General features: G+C 39.3%; 1 protein-coding gene across 2 annotated transcripts in view; it reads right to left on the bottom strand.

Moving 5' to 3' along the window:
* The window catches only part of Kcnh8 (potassium voltage-gated channel subfamily H member 8), a 373,224-nt gene that overhangs the window by 72,200 nt on the left and 281,596 nt on the right, over positions 1-19,428 (bottom strand). For both annotated transcript variants that reach the window (XM_076557538.1, XM_076557539.1), the window contains exon 8: positions 3,800-3,997. In XM_076557538.1, coding sequence (XP_076413653.1) covers positions 3,800-3,997 — 198 coding nt within the window. The remainder of the gene's footprint in view (positions 1-3,799; positions 3,998-19,428) is intronic.

Genomic DNA, 19,428 nt, shown 5'->3' on the forward strand with positions numbered 1-19,428 from the left:
TTTATTCTAAACTCCCTTCAATGTCATCAGCTCACTGGTGAGCTTTTCACCCCACATCATATTTTCTTAACGACTGTAACTTCCCAATATGCATTGTTACTTGGAATGCAGATCTTTTGATTTTGTGTCCATTCATGTTTTGTTGTTTTGGCTCTTTTCAGCTCTGATTCCCACTGCTTTTAAAAACACCTATCAGTTTGCAGACATACATGCACACAGATACATGACTGCTTAGACTTTTGTTATAGAGATCATATGGGAATTTTAAGTTAACGGGGTAAAACTGGTATCATTACAACATTAAACTCATCACTTTGTATACCCTCCAACAATCTCAAACCATTTGTAAAATTTCTCACTAATGTTTTGTAGTTTTCTGTGTACTTCTGCAGAATTCTAGTTAAAAACTTCTTCCATAGTTGAAGTTTCTGTATTGTTTTTAATCTATATTGTGATTAAATGTTACTAGTAGATATGCATACAATTGATTTTTTTGTTTGTTTTTCAAGACAGGGTTTCTTTGTGTAGTTTTGGTGCCTTTACAATGAACTTACAAACTATCTGAACCTTTTGAATTACTTATATACTGAATATTTTCAAGGTTCTTGTAGGTTTTTCTATGTATGAAATTTTAAATAATTTTGCTTAATTTCTTTACTGTGCACTTTAAAATATTTTCCTATATATCATTTATGTTTACATTCCATAATTACAGATACTTATAGAATATACATATATGTGGATATCAACATGGGAAATGTTGATTCATTTATTTTTATTTTATATGCATGAATGTTTTGCTATTGTGCATGTCTGTGGTACCATATGCATGCCTGGTGCCCACAGAGGTCAGAAGATGTCATTGGATCCCTTGGAACTGGAGTTATAGATTGTTGTGAACCACCATGTGCTTGGTGGGAATCAAACACAGGTCCTTTACAAGAAGAGCAGGTGCTCTTAACAGCTGAGCTGTCTCTCCAGCCTCTTAATATATAATTCTATCCATGTGCAAATTATAAAACATGTGAAGCTCTGAAGAGATTTTGGAGCAGGGGGTTTTGCGTCTTCCTAGGTGGGTTCACCTTCACTCAGCATTGGTGTAGCTCTGTCTTAGGTGGTCATCTGGGTTTGCTACTCCCTTTGTCCTCTAACATTGCTGTTGTTTACTATAATAGTAACCATTTCTACTGTTACCAGCTTCAGCAGCTTTGTATGGGACTAGGGATTCCTAATAAGATACCCTAGGTTTAAGTCCATAGTAATATACACTTTAAATTTTAAGTTTTACCTTTTTTTCTTTTTAAAAATTCATTTGTATATATTTATAAAACTTAAGTAAATAAAATTAATTCATGTAATATGATACAGTGGATGCTTTACCAAAAAAACTGTCAGGTCTTAGTGAGTCTTGGCATCCATATTTAGTCTTTTGTGGCTTTTAGTCTAACTTAGGATTAATATTATCTGTTTCTTAGTGCTATGAGGATTACATGAATAAAGTGTACTATATTGTGAATTTTTTATAATTAGTTCACAATGATGTGTAAGTAATTTGTTAATTAGGAGATATTAAAATTTGGGCTTCATTTCTTTTAGCCTAAGGTAGTTTCAAAATAATAAAAAGTTATTCCCACAAACACAAATGGAAAAACCTCAAGAAATTCAACCCACTTAGGTCATTTTGCACGAGAGTAATCTACATTTCCACCTGCTGTTTGGACACCTGAAGTCCCAATGCTACTTACACACTGTTTTTGCAACAGGAAATTTGATGAAAATTAATTTAACAAAGTGACATTATCAAATTATATCCCGTATATTTTGGGTTTGTGACCAGTATAGTTCCCGTGTTCAGTGAGAAGTGGGGAATAGATTATACATTTACAATTTCTGGTCAAGGATCACTCACTAAGGTAGGTTGGTCAAAACAGTATGCCCAGTTGTCTAACAGATTTCTCAAATGGACAAATTAGTAAGCTTTAGCATTGAGCATTTCATAACATTTTCAACAGGGGAAGAAGAAACATGGGCAACCTTTTTTTTTTTTTTTTTTTCTTTTTGGTTTTTTGAGATAGGGTTTCTCTGTGTAGCTTTGCACCTGTCCTGGAACTCACTCTGTAGCCTAGGCTGGCCTCAAACTCACAGAGATCTACCTGCCTCTGCCTCCCGAGTGCTGGAATTAAAGGCATGCACCACTGCTGCCCAGCTGGGCAACCTTCAATAAGTATAGACTCTGTGTACTTGCAAAGTGCTTCCCATTTTGTTAGGCAGGGAAAAAAATGGGCCACTGAGGAAAGTGGAATTATGTGAATCCTAACACTAGATGTGAACAAGCCACCATGGGTTCTGGTGAGTTGTAGCTCTTTAGAGATGAGAATTCTTGTTCTCTGCTCTCTAGGCTATAAGCATTTGGCATCAACCAGGAGCCTTTTAAAATCGCTACAGTCCCAGCACACTGCTTCAGCATTCTTTCCAAGGAAGACTGCAGATGCTGGCCCTCCTTGCTGACTGCTTCTCAGCTTCCTCACTGATTTGGCACTAAGGATCCCCTGCTTGGTGCTGTTCAAACTCTTCATAAATTCCAGCTTCCCCCTGTAAGCCAGGTTATAAGTTCACCAAGTAAGCCTTGTGTTAAGATGCTGATTTCACTGTGGGGACGAAGATCTCTGTAAGTGCTGCGTACTTTCTACATCCTATCTCCCGTGACACTAACTGATACACTTTCTACTAATATTTGGGATTGAGGGCAGTAAGTGAATATAGTAAGATAGGCTTTGGGGAAATGCAAACAATGTCTGGTCTAAGCATGCTTACTTCACCCGGATGGATGTGTTAACTTTAGCTTTAGATTTAGCTAAATCTAGCTTTAGATTTGATAGGTCAGCAACAGTATTATCAATCATGGGTCAATTCAGGAGGTTCAGAAAAGAGAAATTACGCTAAATATTTCATGGTTTTTCTGGTGGCAGAGGGCTGAAGGAGCAAAGCTGAAGTGTGGAGGTCACTGGACATATTTAAGGGAGGTGCTGGAGCTGTATGAAGTAGGTGAAGAGGCGTAGGCAGATTAACTGTGACTTGAGGTGTGGTGGCAGCCCCAGAATACAGAGATCTCTGGGGAGTGTCTGGAGACTGTAAACTGAAAGCTACTGCACCCCAGAAGCAGGCAAACCTTGCCCATCTTCCTGTCTATCAGTCTCTCACTGGTTCCCCCTACCAGTAGAAATGAAGTTGGCTGCCAAAGTAGAAAGGTTTGTGGAGTCACACCGCAGATTTTCATAGCAGAGTATCAGAAGGAGTTTAGGGCTTATGAAAAATGGTGCAATAACATGCTGGTTGTAATAATGCTGACCCCACAGACATGCCTCAATAATTACCCCAGTATTGCACCAAAGCACTCAGAACAAGAGATGGGACATTTAAAATTATGAAAACATGCAAATTACTTGCTCCTTGGAGTTTTTTTGAACAATAATATATTAAGCATCCAAAGTTTACCACACTAGTATGAGTAAAATTTGGTAACACTAACTTTTGTGGGAGTTTCTAGCATATGCCTACAATTCAGACTCAGGGAATTCCCATGAGATAAATGATATATGGACTCATCAACACCACCATGGTCTCTGCTAACTTACGTGTGTACATTAAATTGCCTGTCACTTACTTCCTATGTAGTGCTTCTGGTTAAGTTCTAGTCCAGTATGGAGCAGTGTATTGCTATTGTGTTTCAGACCCAAGCAAAACATTAGGGCTTCTGGAGACTCAGTTCCTTTTCTTGCTCCAGAATAAGGTTCCTCACCTCCAATCAGCATTGTACAGATGGAGAAGATCTTCTCTGCATCCGTGTTAGCAGACACATTCCCAAATCCAACGCTGGTGAGGCTGCTGAGAGTGAAGTACAGGGCAGCAATGTAGGCACTTCGGATGGATGGGCCCCCCATCGTGTTGTTGCCATAGTACGGAGATTCCAGTCTCTTTCCCAGCTCGTGAAGCCAGCCTGCAATGGAGGAAAAGGGATAGGTTTAGGATGGAGAACTAAGTCCCAGTTTAGCTCATGTGGATTTCTACATATGAACAATTGATAGTGTGATTGATTAAGGGGAAACAGAGTTAAGAGGAAATTAAAGGCACATTATATATTGTTGCTATAAAATCAGAAATATCATTTTTATTCATTGCAATACAAAATACAATAATTTGATGATCAAAGTGGTTAGTGGCTGCAGAAGATGAAATAGAGAGCTTAGCAACTGTGAGTGGCACACATGTCCATGAAACTCACCTGCTGTTTTAAAGGAGCATAAGGGAAGGATGGTGTTGTGTTTTACTTTATTTGTTTGTCTGTTTGGTGCTGAAATAGAAAGAGCCTTGCCTACCTAGAGAGTACTCCACCGCTTAAGCTACACCCCATTCCTGAGTACATACTTTAAACCCTACATGATAAACAACTTCACACAAAGGGCCTTTACTCCAGTTTGGTAAAACCCTCTCCATTTTTTAAATTCAGTGATACTTGGTTACCTTCTAAGCCCCATCTGTTTACCTTAGGCCTCCTTGTTTTACTCAGCAGATCTCTCCAAAATGTCACTCTTTGTTAGGGTCTAGAGAGCAGGGAACCTGGAAGTATTAAGTGGTACTAAAACAATGGTTTTAGGATACAGTGTAACATTATCAAGGGAGATGTTTTAAATATGTCTAGTTATTATAACTCAATTATATTGTCATGGAATTATAAAACTTTATTAACAAAACTGAGAGAATAGTATGTATAATGCTGGTATCATCTCAATGGAAACACAACACAAGACCATTTAAAAATATTTTATTGACCTAGGTCACTACCCAGGGCTAGTGAAGTTATAGATCTGAAGTTATGGATCTTGGAGGAGAACTTATAACCACCACTTTACTAATCCAGCATAACCCCAACTGCATTCTAAGTATTTGTCCTTATATCTACAGCAAGTGTAGTCCTCGTCCTTCCTCAAGGAAACTTCTCTTTGCAACAGATGTAGAGCCTTACAGAAAACGAAATCAATCAATATGCAGTTATGGAGCCTCGTCCCAATAAATACATTTACAATACAATGCCTTCATGTAAGTCTCAGGGATCATTGCAGAAAAGAGGGCAGAAAAATTGTAAGATCCAGAGGATGGGAAAGTTTGCTGTGAGACTGCCAAAATATGAGCAGGACAAGGACAACAATTGGCATAACCAACATGGATGAGGGAAGCCCACGAGGCCTCATTCCTACACAAAGAACTCTATAACCAAAGCAGCCCACTGGGCCTCAGTCCTAGACAAAGAACTCTATAACCAAAGTGGATGAGGGAAGCCCATGAGTTCTCAGTCCTACACAAAGAACTCTCTAGCCAAAGTGGATGAGTGAAGCCCAGAAGGCCTCAGTCCTACACAAAGGAAAATGAGCAACTAAGCAATGCTGAGTAGGAGAACTAGGCTTCCTCAGGGAAAATAACACCAAAGGGTTATCCAAGTCTAAAGGGTCAGCCCTGAAAACACATGCATATAAGTAATGTTATACAGACCGAGCAGGTTGAATTTATGTCTCTAAGAATGTAGATACATGTAACAGCAGTTAAAGAAAAAAAGAATTTGAAACAGAGTGAGGAGGAGTATATGGGAGGATTTCGAGGGAGGAAAGGTAAAGGGAAAATTGTTTAATTATAATCTCAAAAAAATGAAAAAAATACAAAAACAGAAAATGTCTTTTAAAATCACATTTCTTATCATCACAATTAAGTAAATTAAACAATTCAGGAAGCATAAGATATTTTATTTAAAACATTTGCCATTTAAGATTTTCTATTTTAGAATTCTCTCTGTGATAAGCATGCAGGCTTCATATGACTTTGGGATACTATTCACAAACAATATGCACTTTATTTAATGGCTGCCAGGAAAAGATGGAATTTTTGTTAAGCTTTTTAAAAGTAGTTATAAGTTATAGTTTGTATAACTGGGTTGGGTAATTAAAGCTCAAATTAGGAAGAGCTGAGGATTCCTTGACAGCCAGGGAGAAGCTTGGTGAGAGCATCATTGCTGGTGTCCTTGTCACCAGAGAAGTTTTTCCTAGCCTGCAGCTTTTATCAGAAAGGTCTAGGAAGTGTCTAGCAATGACTTGCTGGCAGTCCCCCTCCTATCCTAGCTCAGCATTTGCTGTTAAGCAGGTGGAGGAGGGCAGAGGAACTGCCTTTGTAAAGGTCCCAGCTGTTTCTGGACTACACTTCCAATGAGGGCTCTTAAGACCAGCTACTGCTGGGAAAGCTTCACAGAACTACATAGCCCACCCAAGTTCTACCTGCATTAACTGAATCAGAACAGCTGCAGGAGGATTTTAAATGTTCCTAGTGGGATCTAAAGTGAGAACTGGGCTTGGAGACACCACATTTTAAACCTCAGCAAGGTCCTGACAAAAGCAAGATTTAATGAAGTTCGGTTTATAGAGTGACTCATTAATAAATGAATAGCCAGTTATCATTTTTATGCTAATAAGAAACCAAGGACAATATTACTGTGGACATAACAATGCATGGACATTTGGGAATCTGTGTTATGTTTCTACATGAAGAGCAATGAAAGTATTTTTTTGATGAAAGAAAAGCAACAGGATGTAAGTATGACATTGCTAAGAGATGGCCACTCACTCTGTCTAGAAAAACTTCATGGAAGGAATGTTCCTAGGTTGAAACACAGACCTAAAACTGGACTCTGATATTTATATGATGTGGAAACAGCTAATCCCTTTAATTTTTCTGTTGGGCCCTGACCCCTGTTCCTTGGGTAGCTGTTGCCTTGCTTGCTGACCTTGATCAGATGTCCTCCCTATGCTAATTCCCTGCTGGTTTCCTTCCTCCTAAACAGCTTACCGGAGGGTCCTTGTTTGTGTATCCTGTACATTGGTGTAAACAGCCAGGATGCAAGTATGTAGTGAACTTCTGCCCTCCAGGGTTCTCCCACTGTGCTGCAAACCTGTATTTAAGGCCTCCTCCCTCCTTCAATAAATGGCATTCTACTGAGATGAATGACTTGTCTTGTCTCTCTTTTAATCCTCAGGCCCTTGCTCAGACATAGTGAATGGGTAGTAGTGCGGGCACTACATTTCTCATTTTAAACGTTGGTCTAACCTGTGGGATTACAGTGACATTAAATAAGATGTCACATAACAACTGCTTTACTTCTCATTTTCCCCTTTTTCTTTTCTTCAGGCAGGAAGAAAAGACAGAGGGAATTATAGGAACAAAACTGGCAGGAACCCCCTCATCTGGGATTCTTGTTTGAAGCCTTCTGTCTGCAGAGGAGCAAGAACTTCAAAATATTTAACAACTGCTCAAGACCTTTCATCCTTCTCAGTTGTTGAACTTGCAATTTTCTTCTCTGTCTCTGTCTCTTTCTGTGAGGCAGAGTCTCAAACCCACAGAGTTCCACTTGCCTCTGCCTCCTGAGTGCTGAGGTTAAAGGTGTGCATCACAGGCAAACCACATTTACAGGGAAATGTGCTCCAACCCCTTGTGCAACTCCAGTGGCTTCTGGTTTTATTTTATCAGACTATAATTCCATCCAAGGCTTTGCAGAGTCATTCTATGATTTAGCTTCTCAAAAGAGAGAAGAAAAATTAAAGTTTCCTACAAGTTTTGAAATTTAAGAGCCACCAAATGGTATGCATGGCTAATACAACACAATTAACTGAGACTTGCCCTTGAGAAGTCCATCCTTCACTTGAGTATGCTTTACTTTTCATGAGTCTCTTAGAGAAACCCTTGCCTATGCTCAAAGTGTTCTTTCATTCCTCGACATCCTCTTTTTATCTCAGTCCTCATCTTTAGGCCTATATTAACATTATCTTTAACAAAATATGCAAGTTCTCTTTGAAGAAGATAGGCCTGGAATTCTTTCCTGAGTCAAAGCAGAAAATCCCACTTTGACCAAAGCCTGTAAGAGATTAGACCCCGACTGCTGAGGGGATAGGTGTCTCTGTCATCGCCACTGACACTGTTACCTAAACTGAGACACAAAAGGTGCAGAAATTCAGAAAAGTATGAGAAAAATATGAGTAGCTATGAACTAGAATGAAAAAGAGAAGAAGTGGTAAAATTTACTGGTAAAACCCGGGAGAACAGATGGTATATTTTATCATTTCCTAAATACAGGACTTGGAGAAGAAAAAACCCAAGGAACAACAGTTCTTAATATTTGGAGAGTTATGCATCCATTTATATATCTAAAGGAGGCACAGGACCTTTTCATCAGAACTGTGTGCAAGTGGAGACATACATACAACTTTTGCACATCCTTCTGTAGCGTATGGGTTCTTATACATTTTTATATATGCTCCATCCAAGAGCCCGGATTAAAAAATCTGCTCTAGAATTTTAAGTGGAGGAATTGGGGAAGAGCTGATAAAAGATGATTTGATAAAATTTGGTTAACTGCCTTGTGAAACAAGGCTTAGAAATAAAGACAATTTATTAAACAGTAAGAGATAACACAAATGCAAAAAACCAAATGTGTATTTATGTCCCACCCTCAGCTTAGGAGCTATTGGCAGTTGATGACTGCTAGGGGAGGGAGAGTCACTGTTCTTCAGGGGTGTGACCCATGAGAGTGCTCATACTCTAGTAAACAACCATATAACCATATGTGTATGAGTAGTGCTAATTGGGTTCAGTGAGTTACAAAGAAAAAGAGGAAGAGGAGAAAGTTGGGAGGGAGATGTGATGTTGGTAGGTTTAGGAGAGTTTTTTTGGAAAGGTGACTAGGTGGTGGATCTGATCAGAATACATAGTATACATAAAATATTTTTTAAAAAGCAATGGAAGTGCATGTGTAGAAAGAAGGCATTATACAACAATGAGGCTGCTCTCTCAAGAGTGCTCAGAGTGAAACAAACAATACAACAGGGACAGCAGATCCTGGTGTGCTCTAGGAAGAGGCAGGACACAGCAGTGAAGTAGGAGCAGAGTCTGCATCTGTATGCATCACTTTCAGGATGGGGCCCTCTGCAGAATTTGGCTCTCTGAGGATAGCAGTGGGAGGCTGAGTAGCCAAGGCCAGGCGCTCCCTCAGGACTCCTTCAAGCTGTGCTCCAAGGGAGCATCACTTCATCTTTGCTTGACAGAGACTTGATTGGAGAAGTGAGTCCCTTTGCTGCTCTTTGGTCTTCCTTGCTAACCACAGGAAGGTGGAAAGATGTCCCTGCCCAGAGAATAAATATTGCTCGACCTACTTTTTGGTTTTAGTCAAAGCAAAAGGAGGAAAAGTTGCCACACTGAAACCTCCACATACTGTGCAAGTCCTGTAGTCAGACTAGGCACTAGAACCTTCTGCTGACTTTAGTTGATTAGAGTAGCTACTAACTTGCAGAGCTCAGAACTCAGCTTTCTCATTAAAAATAAGTGGACAAGGTGTCTAATACCTTTCTTTACTTACATGCCTTAATTTGAACGAGAGTGAAACATTTATGTTTCTGCAGCAAAAATGGTAGTTTGTTAGGACACACACCGACTATATTTTCATTCCCTGCCTAGTCTTTTACACGTGTGAGATTACATTTGCGCAAACAACACACAAGAGAACAGACCTACTTTTGTTGATACTGTATCTCTTTTCAGTCTAGCCAACTGTTCCATCTATTTTGAGAAACATTTTGTTTTTGTAAAGGGTTGCTTCAAATTGCTGTAACTGACAGAGCAGAAGCAGTGGTGGTAATGATGAGGGGGAAGAGCCCTGGTAGTTTGAAGGGAGGTCCCACCCACAAATCTGGAGACTGGTTCTGGACTAAATAAAACTTCACAGAACAGCTTGTCTGAAATGAGCACTCATGTTCTATAGTGAGACAGTTCTCGGCAGAAGACATTATTTAGCCAATCTTGACTCCAGTCTTTTTTTTTTTTACACCCAGGAAACTTGTATTTCTAAGGGAAGACCAGTCTGCTGCCTCTGCTCAGGACTTCCTTCTCCTAAAGAATGGTGGAAAGAAACAAGCATATGCAGAAAGACATAAAATATATGGAACACACTGTCATATGACAAAAACAAAAGATTTACAATAATCTTGCTGCTAAAATAGAGTAGCTGAAGAGCAGAGAAGAGATTTCTGAAATAAGCAGGTGGTGGATCTAGACAGAATGGTTCTTTTTTTTTTGTCTGTTTTTTCATATTTAGTTCATAAAGAATGACAAAGGGACATTTAGTTATAAATATAATTCGGCCTGCTGGACATTTTGACATTCACTACAAATACTTCAGCTCTTACAAAAAATTACATTTAACTTAAATTGAGCCCCAATTAAAATAAAGTTCAGATGGAGAGATGGCTCAGAGGTTAATAGCACTGCTTGCTCTTCCAAAGGTCCTGAGTTCAATTCCCAGCAACCACATGGTAGTAAGGAAGGGACTCAGAGCAGGGAAGGCAATGAGACAAGCACACTCAGCAAAGTTGGTAATGTACACATCTGGAACTCAGTCCCAGTGGAAGAATCTGCAGATAGAACAGACACTGACTGGATAGTATAGGTCAATTAGTGAGTGCATCTTGTAATTATAAGGTGGCCTCACCAGTGGAGGCTGTACTGGGCACTGTATCTCCACTAGTGAATGAGAACAAAAGAGACTTCCTCCGTTTGGACAGCTAGCCTATGGGTGAAGTCTATCTACATGTGGGAATCACCTAGTGGAGGGACCCTGGATGATGCATAGATGTCTTCTAGCAGGCACTGTTTGAATGCTAAGTGCAGAACTTCAGCTTTCATAATAACTAACTTTTTGGCTTTTGGATGGGTCTCAAGAGATGAATTATCAGTTTTATCTCTTTATAAAGAAAGAATTAATTCTGAGAGGCAAACCAATAACTTTCTGACTTAAGTAACCCTGTTCTTTTTGTTACCCCAGAAGAAAAGGTAATCACTTCATCTGTATTTTTTCCCCAGTCTGCTTTGATTCTTTACTTCCATGACATTGAGATACAGTTAACAAACATATGTGTGTATATATATATATATATGTATAAGTACATATATACATACATATGTATAAATACACACATATATTTATATATAATCTTTGATAAACAGTATAGCAGTTTGACATAATGTATACATTGTGAAATGAGTACCAAAATGAAGATGATTAGCATATCTATGAACCCACAGTCACATCATTTTTAGAGGTGAGAACTTTTAAGATTAGCCTTCAGAATTTTCAAATTTACATGCTTACATTAATTCCGTTATCTTTGACTATATCATTCACATCATCAGCTAAAATGCTCATTCCCTATACTACGTGATCTCCAATTATCATTTACAATTGTGCTGTGATGAAATATTTTGAATAAATTTGCACTTTTAGTGCCCACTGTTCTGAAAATAAAAAAATGTGTTCCCAGAGCTTAATGTCATACTTGAAATGGATTATTTATCAAAATGCAAACAACAGTATGAACCTGGCATATGTACATACCTTGATATTTAGAATTTGAATCCTACTGTAAAAATGGTCAAACTGTTTCAAATAAAATGTACTAAGAATAAAAAAAAACCCAGCACCATAGTTCATACTTGCCCCTGCTGTGGGAGAACTCTTCTGTATGCTGTGAATGTATGTTACTCTCATTGGTTGATAATAAAAGCTGATTTGGTCCATAGCCAGGCAGAATAAGGCTGGATGGGACAGTCAAATGAGATACAGGAAAAAGAAAGGTGGAGTCAGGAGGGATGCAAGCCAGCTGCCAAAAGAGCAGGATGCCAAAGGACCAGTAAGCCATAGGCCGTGTGGCGATGCATAGATTAATACAAATGGGTTAATTTAAATGTAAGAGCTAGTTAGTAATAAGCCTGAGCCACTGGCCAAGCATTTATAATTAATATAAGGTTCTGTGTGATAATTTGAGAAGCAGCTGTGGGACAGAGTTGGGACAGAGAAAAGCCTCCATTTACATGTTCCCCTTCTTCCTTCTGAAGGCCCACTAACTCCCCTTGTATCTCTTTAGTAGAAGCGGAAAAGCACTGTGATCCTTGTGACTGGAAAGATGTCAGGTTACTGGCTGACAAAGGACTGGTACTGGAGCAATGGCTGTGTGCACCATGGGGGCTGTCACCATCTTAGCCTTCCTATCAAGGGGCTGAGGCCAGGCAGAGACCATTCAGAATTCAGAGGTGAGTGAGGGACATAGTGAGAAGAGTCCAACACTCAAGTGCACGCAAGTTTTCATATGTATATGTGTATGTATGAGGGAGGAGGTATAGCTGAAATCAAAAGCATTAGAGGAGTGTTATATTTTCTGCTGAAGATAACTTTTTTCCTCTCCTTTGGGGCAGTGTTTGAGACTGAATGCAGGTCCTTGGGAATAGGAAGCAAACACTACCACTGGGCCGTACCCACAACCGCAGTGGCCAAAGATGTAATGCTCAAGAGTAAATGACATGGAATAGGGCCCTCTAAACCAACAGGATAGATATACATACAAACTCACAGAATGAAGGCAGCATACTCTGAACCTGCAAGCAGCTGTACCAGTTGGGGTCCTAGAGCTGAAAGGAGGAGTGGACACAGGCCCCCATCTCTAACCCAGAAATAATTGATAACTACTTGCAAAGGAAAACTTAGTTTTCTTCAAGGGAGTCTCACTGGGGAAACAAACTACTCTTAAGGACAGGCTGCATGTCCAGCAATAGATGGCCAACAGAAGACAAACTAGCATCTTTGGGGGTTCCTTGTCTCATAGTCAGGGCCTTTAAATTTTTTTATCTTATATTTTATCTTTATTTAATTTATATTTTTCATTCTTTTTACCTTACAGGTCCTTTGGGTATATAATATAGCTTCCAGTTTAGGGTTTTTAGGGGTATCCTGAGTATGCAAACAAGTGAGTCTCTGCATCTATATCTATTTCTCATGCCTTTTCTTGGGCTCTTTTCTTTCTATTTGTCCTATTCTGATTTGTTTGATTTTGTTTTATCTTATTTTATTACTATCCCTTTGAAGCCTGTTTGTTTTCTACTGAGAGACAGAAAGGGGGTTGATCTGTATGGGAGCAGAGGAGGAAAGGAAGTGGACTAGAGGAAGGGCAAACTGCAGTCAGGGTGTATTATATGAAAAAAAAATCTGTTGTGGAATATTATTTTAAGATGTGTTACATCTGTGTATGCTGTGGAACATTTGCTTAATGATACAAAGATGTGTTGCATTCTTTTATGTTGCATTTGCTTAACTCTGTGAAGCTGTATTACTGTGTCTGTCTAAAACACCTGATGGTCTAATAAAGAACTGAACAGCCAATAGTGAGGCAGGAGAAAGGATAGGTGATTCTGGCAAACAGAGAGAATAAATAGGAGGAGAAATTTGGGGAGAGAGAGATAGAGGAACAAGAGAAAAAGGAGAAGGACATAAGGGGCCAGCCACCCAGCTACACAGCCACTGAGCCAGACATGGAGTAAAAGGAAAAGAAAGATATACAGAAATAGGAAAAGGTAAAAGCCCAGAGGCAAAAGGTAGATGGGCTAATTTAAGTTAAGAAAAGCTGGATAGAAACAAGCCAAGCTAAGGCTGGGCATTCACAAGAAAGAATAAGCCTCCCTGTGTTTACTTGGGAGCTGGGTGGCAGGCCCCAAAGAGTAAAGAGCCAAAACAGGAAGAGTAAAACAACAACAGCTATAAAAATCTATTTCAAAAGGACAAAGAAGAGTGAACACCATGAGTAACATTTCGTCTTCATTGTCTGTCTCGTACGGCCCTGTCGCATGGAGTATAGAAGAAACACATCAGGCATCACCCAGGTGCCTGCCACTAAGTTATTTTTTTCTTTAAGAACCCCTTAAATTTTTATATAGTTTAGCTGTACACAACTGTAATCTCAGCACTTAGGAGATAGAGGCAGGAGGATCACTCCAAGCTCAATACCATCCTGGTCAGCACAGGGAGTTCCAGACCAGCCAGTGCTACACCGAGAGTCCCTATTTCAAATAATAACAATAAAAAAGAATTAGAGCATAGAGTTCCTTATGTATCCTATACTTTTTACCCAATTTCCCCAATTTTGCTATTCTATATTATCATGTACGTTTGTCAAAAAGTGTGCAATTAGTACTGGTACCTTATTAACTAAGCTGAAGAGTCTTCGTATTTTAATTTAAACTAGAGTTTGTTCACAGACTTAGCCTTCAACACTGGAAGGCACTATGTCTTGGCTGTAATACTGGGCTGATAGCTAAGGGAAGGATCAGTGATTTCAGGTGACAGGGAAGCAGTCCTTACTTGTGGGTGCCACTAATTCACTTTGATTGTCACATTTTTAAGGGACAAAATTTTCTTTTGAGGCAAACTACTGAAACAAAAATAATTTATTGTAACATAATGGAGACTGTTCTGTGAGTCCTGTCTATGGCAATTCTTTATGCACCACAAGCTTTTTGTATCTTTTGTCAGACTTGGATGTGAGGTGAAACAACATTGAGAAATCTTTAGGTTCTGTTTCACACCTAAGATCTTATGAAATAAGTTGCTGTAATGTTTCTTCACAAATGGTTAATACTGTTAAAGGCCAAATGCTGGTATGATTATGACTTCATCTTTCAGTTTTACAATGAACACTTTCACTGTAACCTTTGTTTCATAATAGTATATCATCAACTAGGGTGGACTTGAAATGAGATGCAAAGGGAAATAAAGATAGCCCAATTCCTTAATTAAGCTATTATTATAGATTATTAAGTATTGCATGTCTAAAGAATGACATTTTTCTCAATACAAAACAATTGTGATTCTTATAACAGAATCCTAAACCCAGATAATTGTGTTCATCCATTGTTTAACCCATGTTTTGTTTATGGTCATCATGTGCCAACCAGAGGGCAAAACAAAGTCTAGGTTTTGTGACCATTCTATCATAAAATAAATAGAAATTGGATAATGTAAGGCCAGATAATGACAATGTCATAACTTCAAAGAGGGAAAGATGACAGTGTAGAGGCAGTAAAAGAAGTCTATATTGTTTACCCTCAATGTGTGAGGTAAGTTGTGCAGTAGTGACAGTAGTGACAGGAATCCAGTTCCCACGAGAGGCTGGTATTTGAAAAGCTAACATATTTTTTTCAATGATGAAGGCTCATCAGCAGCTACTGCTGAGATAAAGATGAAGACTATTATACTATGGAGCACATGATACTTCTACCCCATTTCCATGGCTAACCAATCCTTCAGACCAAAGGATCATCTGTGCTCTTAGAATAATCAAGAACAACCGACTACTTATGCTAAAATGACTCCTGTATTTGCCAGTCTCTGTGGTCTACTGAGAACTTGAAAAATTTTGCACAATAAAAAAAGCTCTGAATGTTGATTGGGGGTGCCCTTCAGTTAAGCACTGTGTGATGGCTACTGCTGTCTCCTGCAAACACCCAGAAGACAATCCTCTGAAAAGACCTGTGAGGGATTTTCTCCATTTAGATTACCTGAAGGGAGCTGCACTATTCCACAGACTGGGGTCCTGAGCTGAATACAAGGGAGAAAGTGAGATGAGCACTTCTTTGCTTCCTGACTGCAAAAGCAATATGATGAGATGCCACCAGCTGCTGCTGCCATGACTTCCCTGCCATGATGGACTGTGCCCTCAGACTGTGGACCCAAATAAACCCTTGATTCCTTAATTACTTGTGTTAGACTATTTTATCATAGCATTAGGAAAAGTCACTAATTTTAAGGATTACAATGCCAAAATAGGTCATCATGAAACACACATACACACACACACACACACACACACACACACACACACACACACACACACACACTGCTACCACTAACAACCTCCCCAAACATAAACAACCCTAGCAGGAATGAGAAGCATGAGATGATCTGAAAGCACAGTTCAACAGTTACTGTGGAGTTTCCTGATTGAACACGCAAAGAAGCACAGCATACCATATGTTTCTAGCTAACTAGGGCACTTCCAGATGCTTTCCAAATCTCAACTAAAAATAGAGGAAATTGTAACAAAGATTAGGTTCATGGATAAGTTGGCAGAGCACAGACTGTGGACTGCTTGCTTCAGCCTTCTTACGTAAAACATGTGCAGTTAGCAGTACTTTCAGAGCTGCACCCCAACATGGACATATCTTCCTTAGGTTAGTTGCTCTTGTGGCTTAATTGGTTTCTGGGATATGCATCCATGATTGAGCTTGGAGTTTTTTTTTTTTTTTTTCTTTCGAGACAGGGTTTCTCTGCATAGCTTTGCGCCTTTCCTGGAGCTCACTTGGTAGCCCAGGCTGGCCTCGAACTCAACAGAGATCTGCCTGGCTCTGCCTCCTGAGTGCTGGGATTAAAGGCGTGTGCCACCACCGCCTGGCAGAGCTTGGAGTATTATTTCCAAAGATGAGTTCTCACTCAGAGATAGCTTAATCTAAAACACTTGGTACTTGGTGCTTGCATTGGGCCAAAAAATCTGCATGAGGAATACAGATTAGAATAAACCTAACGTAATCCAGCCACATCACTTTATTTCATTATTGATGCACTAAAGGGTCCATTATCTGCTAACAGTTTTCCTCTTGATGTTCCCTTTCCCCAAGAGTTGAGAATGACAAAAAACTAGAGAAGAAAAGTTCAGTGACATGTTTCCAAGGTGTGAACAGTTTTCAGCTGATGTGTCTAGTTGTATGGCAGCCATTTAACTTAAAAACTCTGTTATCTGTTGAAAAGGTGTCTTAAGTTACTCTTGTGGGCAAAAGTTAAAGTTCTGATAATATTTCTTTCAAGTGATTAGAGAGAGGCACATTGCACCATAACAAGAGGTACTCCAAAGCATACCACACCATGCAACACACTTGAATGTTGTACTAACGGTCTATTGGATGTTCTTTATCATAGTTTGGTGTCATTACTCTCCCCAAGGCCTTTTCTTCAAGTTTCTAGGAAATGTCAAAATCTCTGAAATGTCAGTCTTTAGTCTCCTTTAAAAGGGTATATTCTGACTCTGAAAACAACTCTCAAGACTTGATGGCTTACGGAATACAATAAATAGTGAGAGTTTGCTTAAGTACATTCTAAAATGTTCTTAGCCATGACTGACTAAGTGGCTGTCCTGGAAGTAAACATGGCAATGGGAGCACTGAAGAGATTTGAAGGTCTGATAGAAAACTTCTAAATGACATACACAGTGCTGAGGAATGGACACCATGCAGAAAAGCAAGAAATACAGGAAAGATAGAAGAGAAGCATGAATGTCAAGGTGCTTTACGACGAGCCCAGGACAAGAGTACCACAGATGGATGAACATGGGAGAGCTGTGTTGGAAGGATGCTGTCTATAGTTTTCATTTCCCAGTCTGCGCTTACTAGCTGATATTCTCTTAGTCTCCTTCACTCTAGATGGCGATGACAGCAGCTCATGTCACAGGCTGTTTTGAGGTTAAGTGACACCACTCCTGCAAAGTGCCCAGAGAAATGCGTGTGGAGGCATACACAGCAGACAACAGGCTGTGCCTGGAGTAATGCGTTTGGAAGCATACACAGCAGACAACAGGCTATTGCTTTAAAGAGACAGAGGTTTTGTTGGACTAAGACACATATAGACTTAAAATAGGCTCCATTGTTGAAAACTTATGAAATATAAAGCCAGTATTCTGATAAGAAGAAAATAACATATACATTTGCTTCACTCTTGGGAGTCAAGGGCTTGTCAGCTACATTTACAAATGGCAGCTTCTATCACAAAAAAAAAAAAATGAACAAGACATAAAGAAATTTTCTGTTATCAGTTTGCTTTGCTGCTCCTCAACACACAAAGATAAATGTTATGTGTTGAAATATTTTCTTTTGTATATTCATGATGCACTGATCACATAAGGTAATTATAGACTGTTTTATTTAATCCTATACCATATAATTCAATTTCTTGGAATTGTAAGAGCAAAGGGTTATAGTCCCCAATATAAATATTAAGAAGGTTGAAACAGAATACAACCAAGGGTAGCTATGTGTTGGAGAGACCAATCAGGTGTGGATCTGGACTCGTCAAAACTGAAAGTCATTATGCTGTTTGGTATGCTGTTCTATGTCCCCATCTTTTTTGTCTGTCAAGATTTTGATATTCACAGTTGCCTGATTAACTCTATCTCTTTCACAGAAATGGTGACCCTTGTCAGTTTTTCTCTGGTATCAATGTCCTCTTCTCCCTGCAGATAGGAATGTCTGTCTCATATGCCCTCTCCCCTCTGCTTACTGTCATCATACAAAGGCATATAGCTTGTGGCCTTTGTGTTCTTTATGTGGATGGAAAGTTTTGTGAGGTCTCTCTCCCTCCTTCCCTTGGGAGCCCTAGCTTTTTTCCAAGGGTAGAAAGTGATGTGTTAATGTTCTGTGTAGGCAGTCGTGGGTAATAGAAGAGCTTTTTGGAACCACAGATTGAACTCCAGCTTCTTCTTGATGCTCCATTTTCCAGGAATAGACTTCAGTTACTCTCTTACCAACTTTGCAAGAGATTTTATATAGGTCAGATCTACACTGCAGGACTATATTTTTCTTATGAGAATCTACTGCTTCATGTAATTTTTTTTTGGGGGGAGGTGGATTTCAAGATAGGATTTCTTTGTGTAGCCTTAAATGTCCTGGAACTCTCTCTGTAGACTAGGCCTTGAACTTACAGAGATCTACCTGTCTCTGCCTCCCGAGTACTGGGATTAAGGCATGTGTCATCCCTGCTCAGCTTTTCATGTAATTTCTTTGACAATATTAAAATTATTAGATAAACTAGGCCTTCCAAATCACCTGTTAATAATAGAAATATTAATAATAGAAGTTATTTAATAGTTAGTTAATAATAGAAGTATTTGACTTCTATTTTCAGCCACGGTTACCAACTATTTGACTATAGATCTGTATATGGCCATGTATAATGCCTCTTTAAAGAGAAGATAGGATAGTGAGAAAGTGTTTTAATCCCCATCCTGGCACACAAATGCTGGTTTAACTCACAGTGTAACCCAAGGAAGCACATTATTTAATTAGAAGTCTGATCAGGGTCAACAATAGCCTTTGAAAGTAGTGCTGACTAAAATGGTGGAACATCCTTCAGAGCAACCAGAGCCCATCTCCCTCTGAGGTCATTTTAAAAAAATCCTATGAGGCTGCTTCTACACTAGGGTTTCCCTCTTTGAGCATTCTGAAATTATGTAGCCTGTCAAAGTCCTTCTTGGTGCTTTGTCTCTGGCAATGGTGGTCTGTTTTCTCTTTGTTTTGTTTGTTCAGGTTTGTTTACATTGTTGTTTAGGGCCTTGGCAGCAACTGTTCCTTCATGACAAGACTAGTTTCTGAATTCTCTGTTCTTACCTTGGGTTCCCAGCCAACTGACAGTCACATCAACTCTGTTTGCTTTTCCTCTGGTTACTTCTGATCTATTTCCTTTACCCAGGAAAA

Source organism: Peromyscus maniculatus, chromosome 21 (genome assembly GCF_049852395.1).
Source record: "Peromyscus maniculatus bairdii isolate BWxNUB_F1_BW_parent chromosome 21, HU_Pman_BW_mat_3.1, whole genome shotgun sequence".
NCBI lineage: Eukaryota > Metazoa > Chordata > Mammalia > Rodentia > Cricetidae > Peromyscus > Peromyscus maniculatus.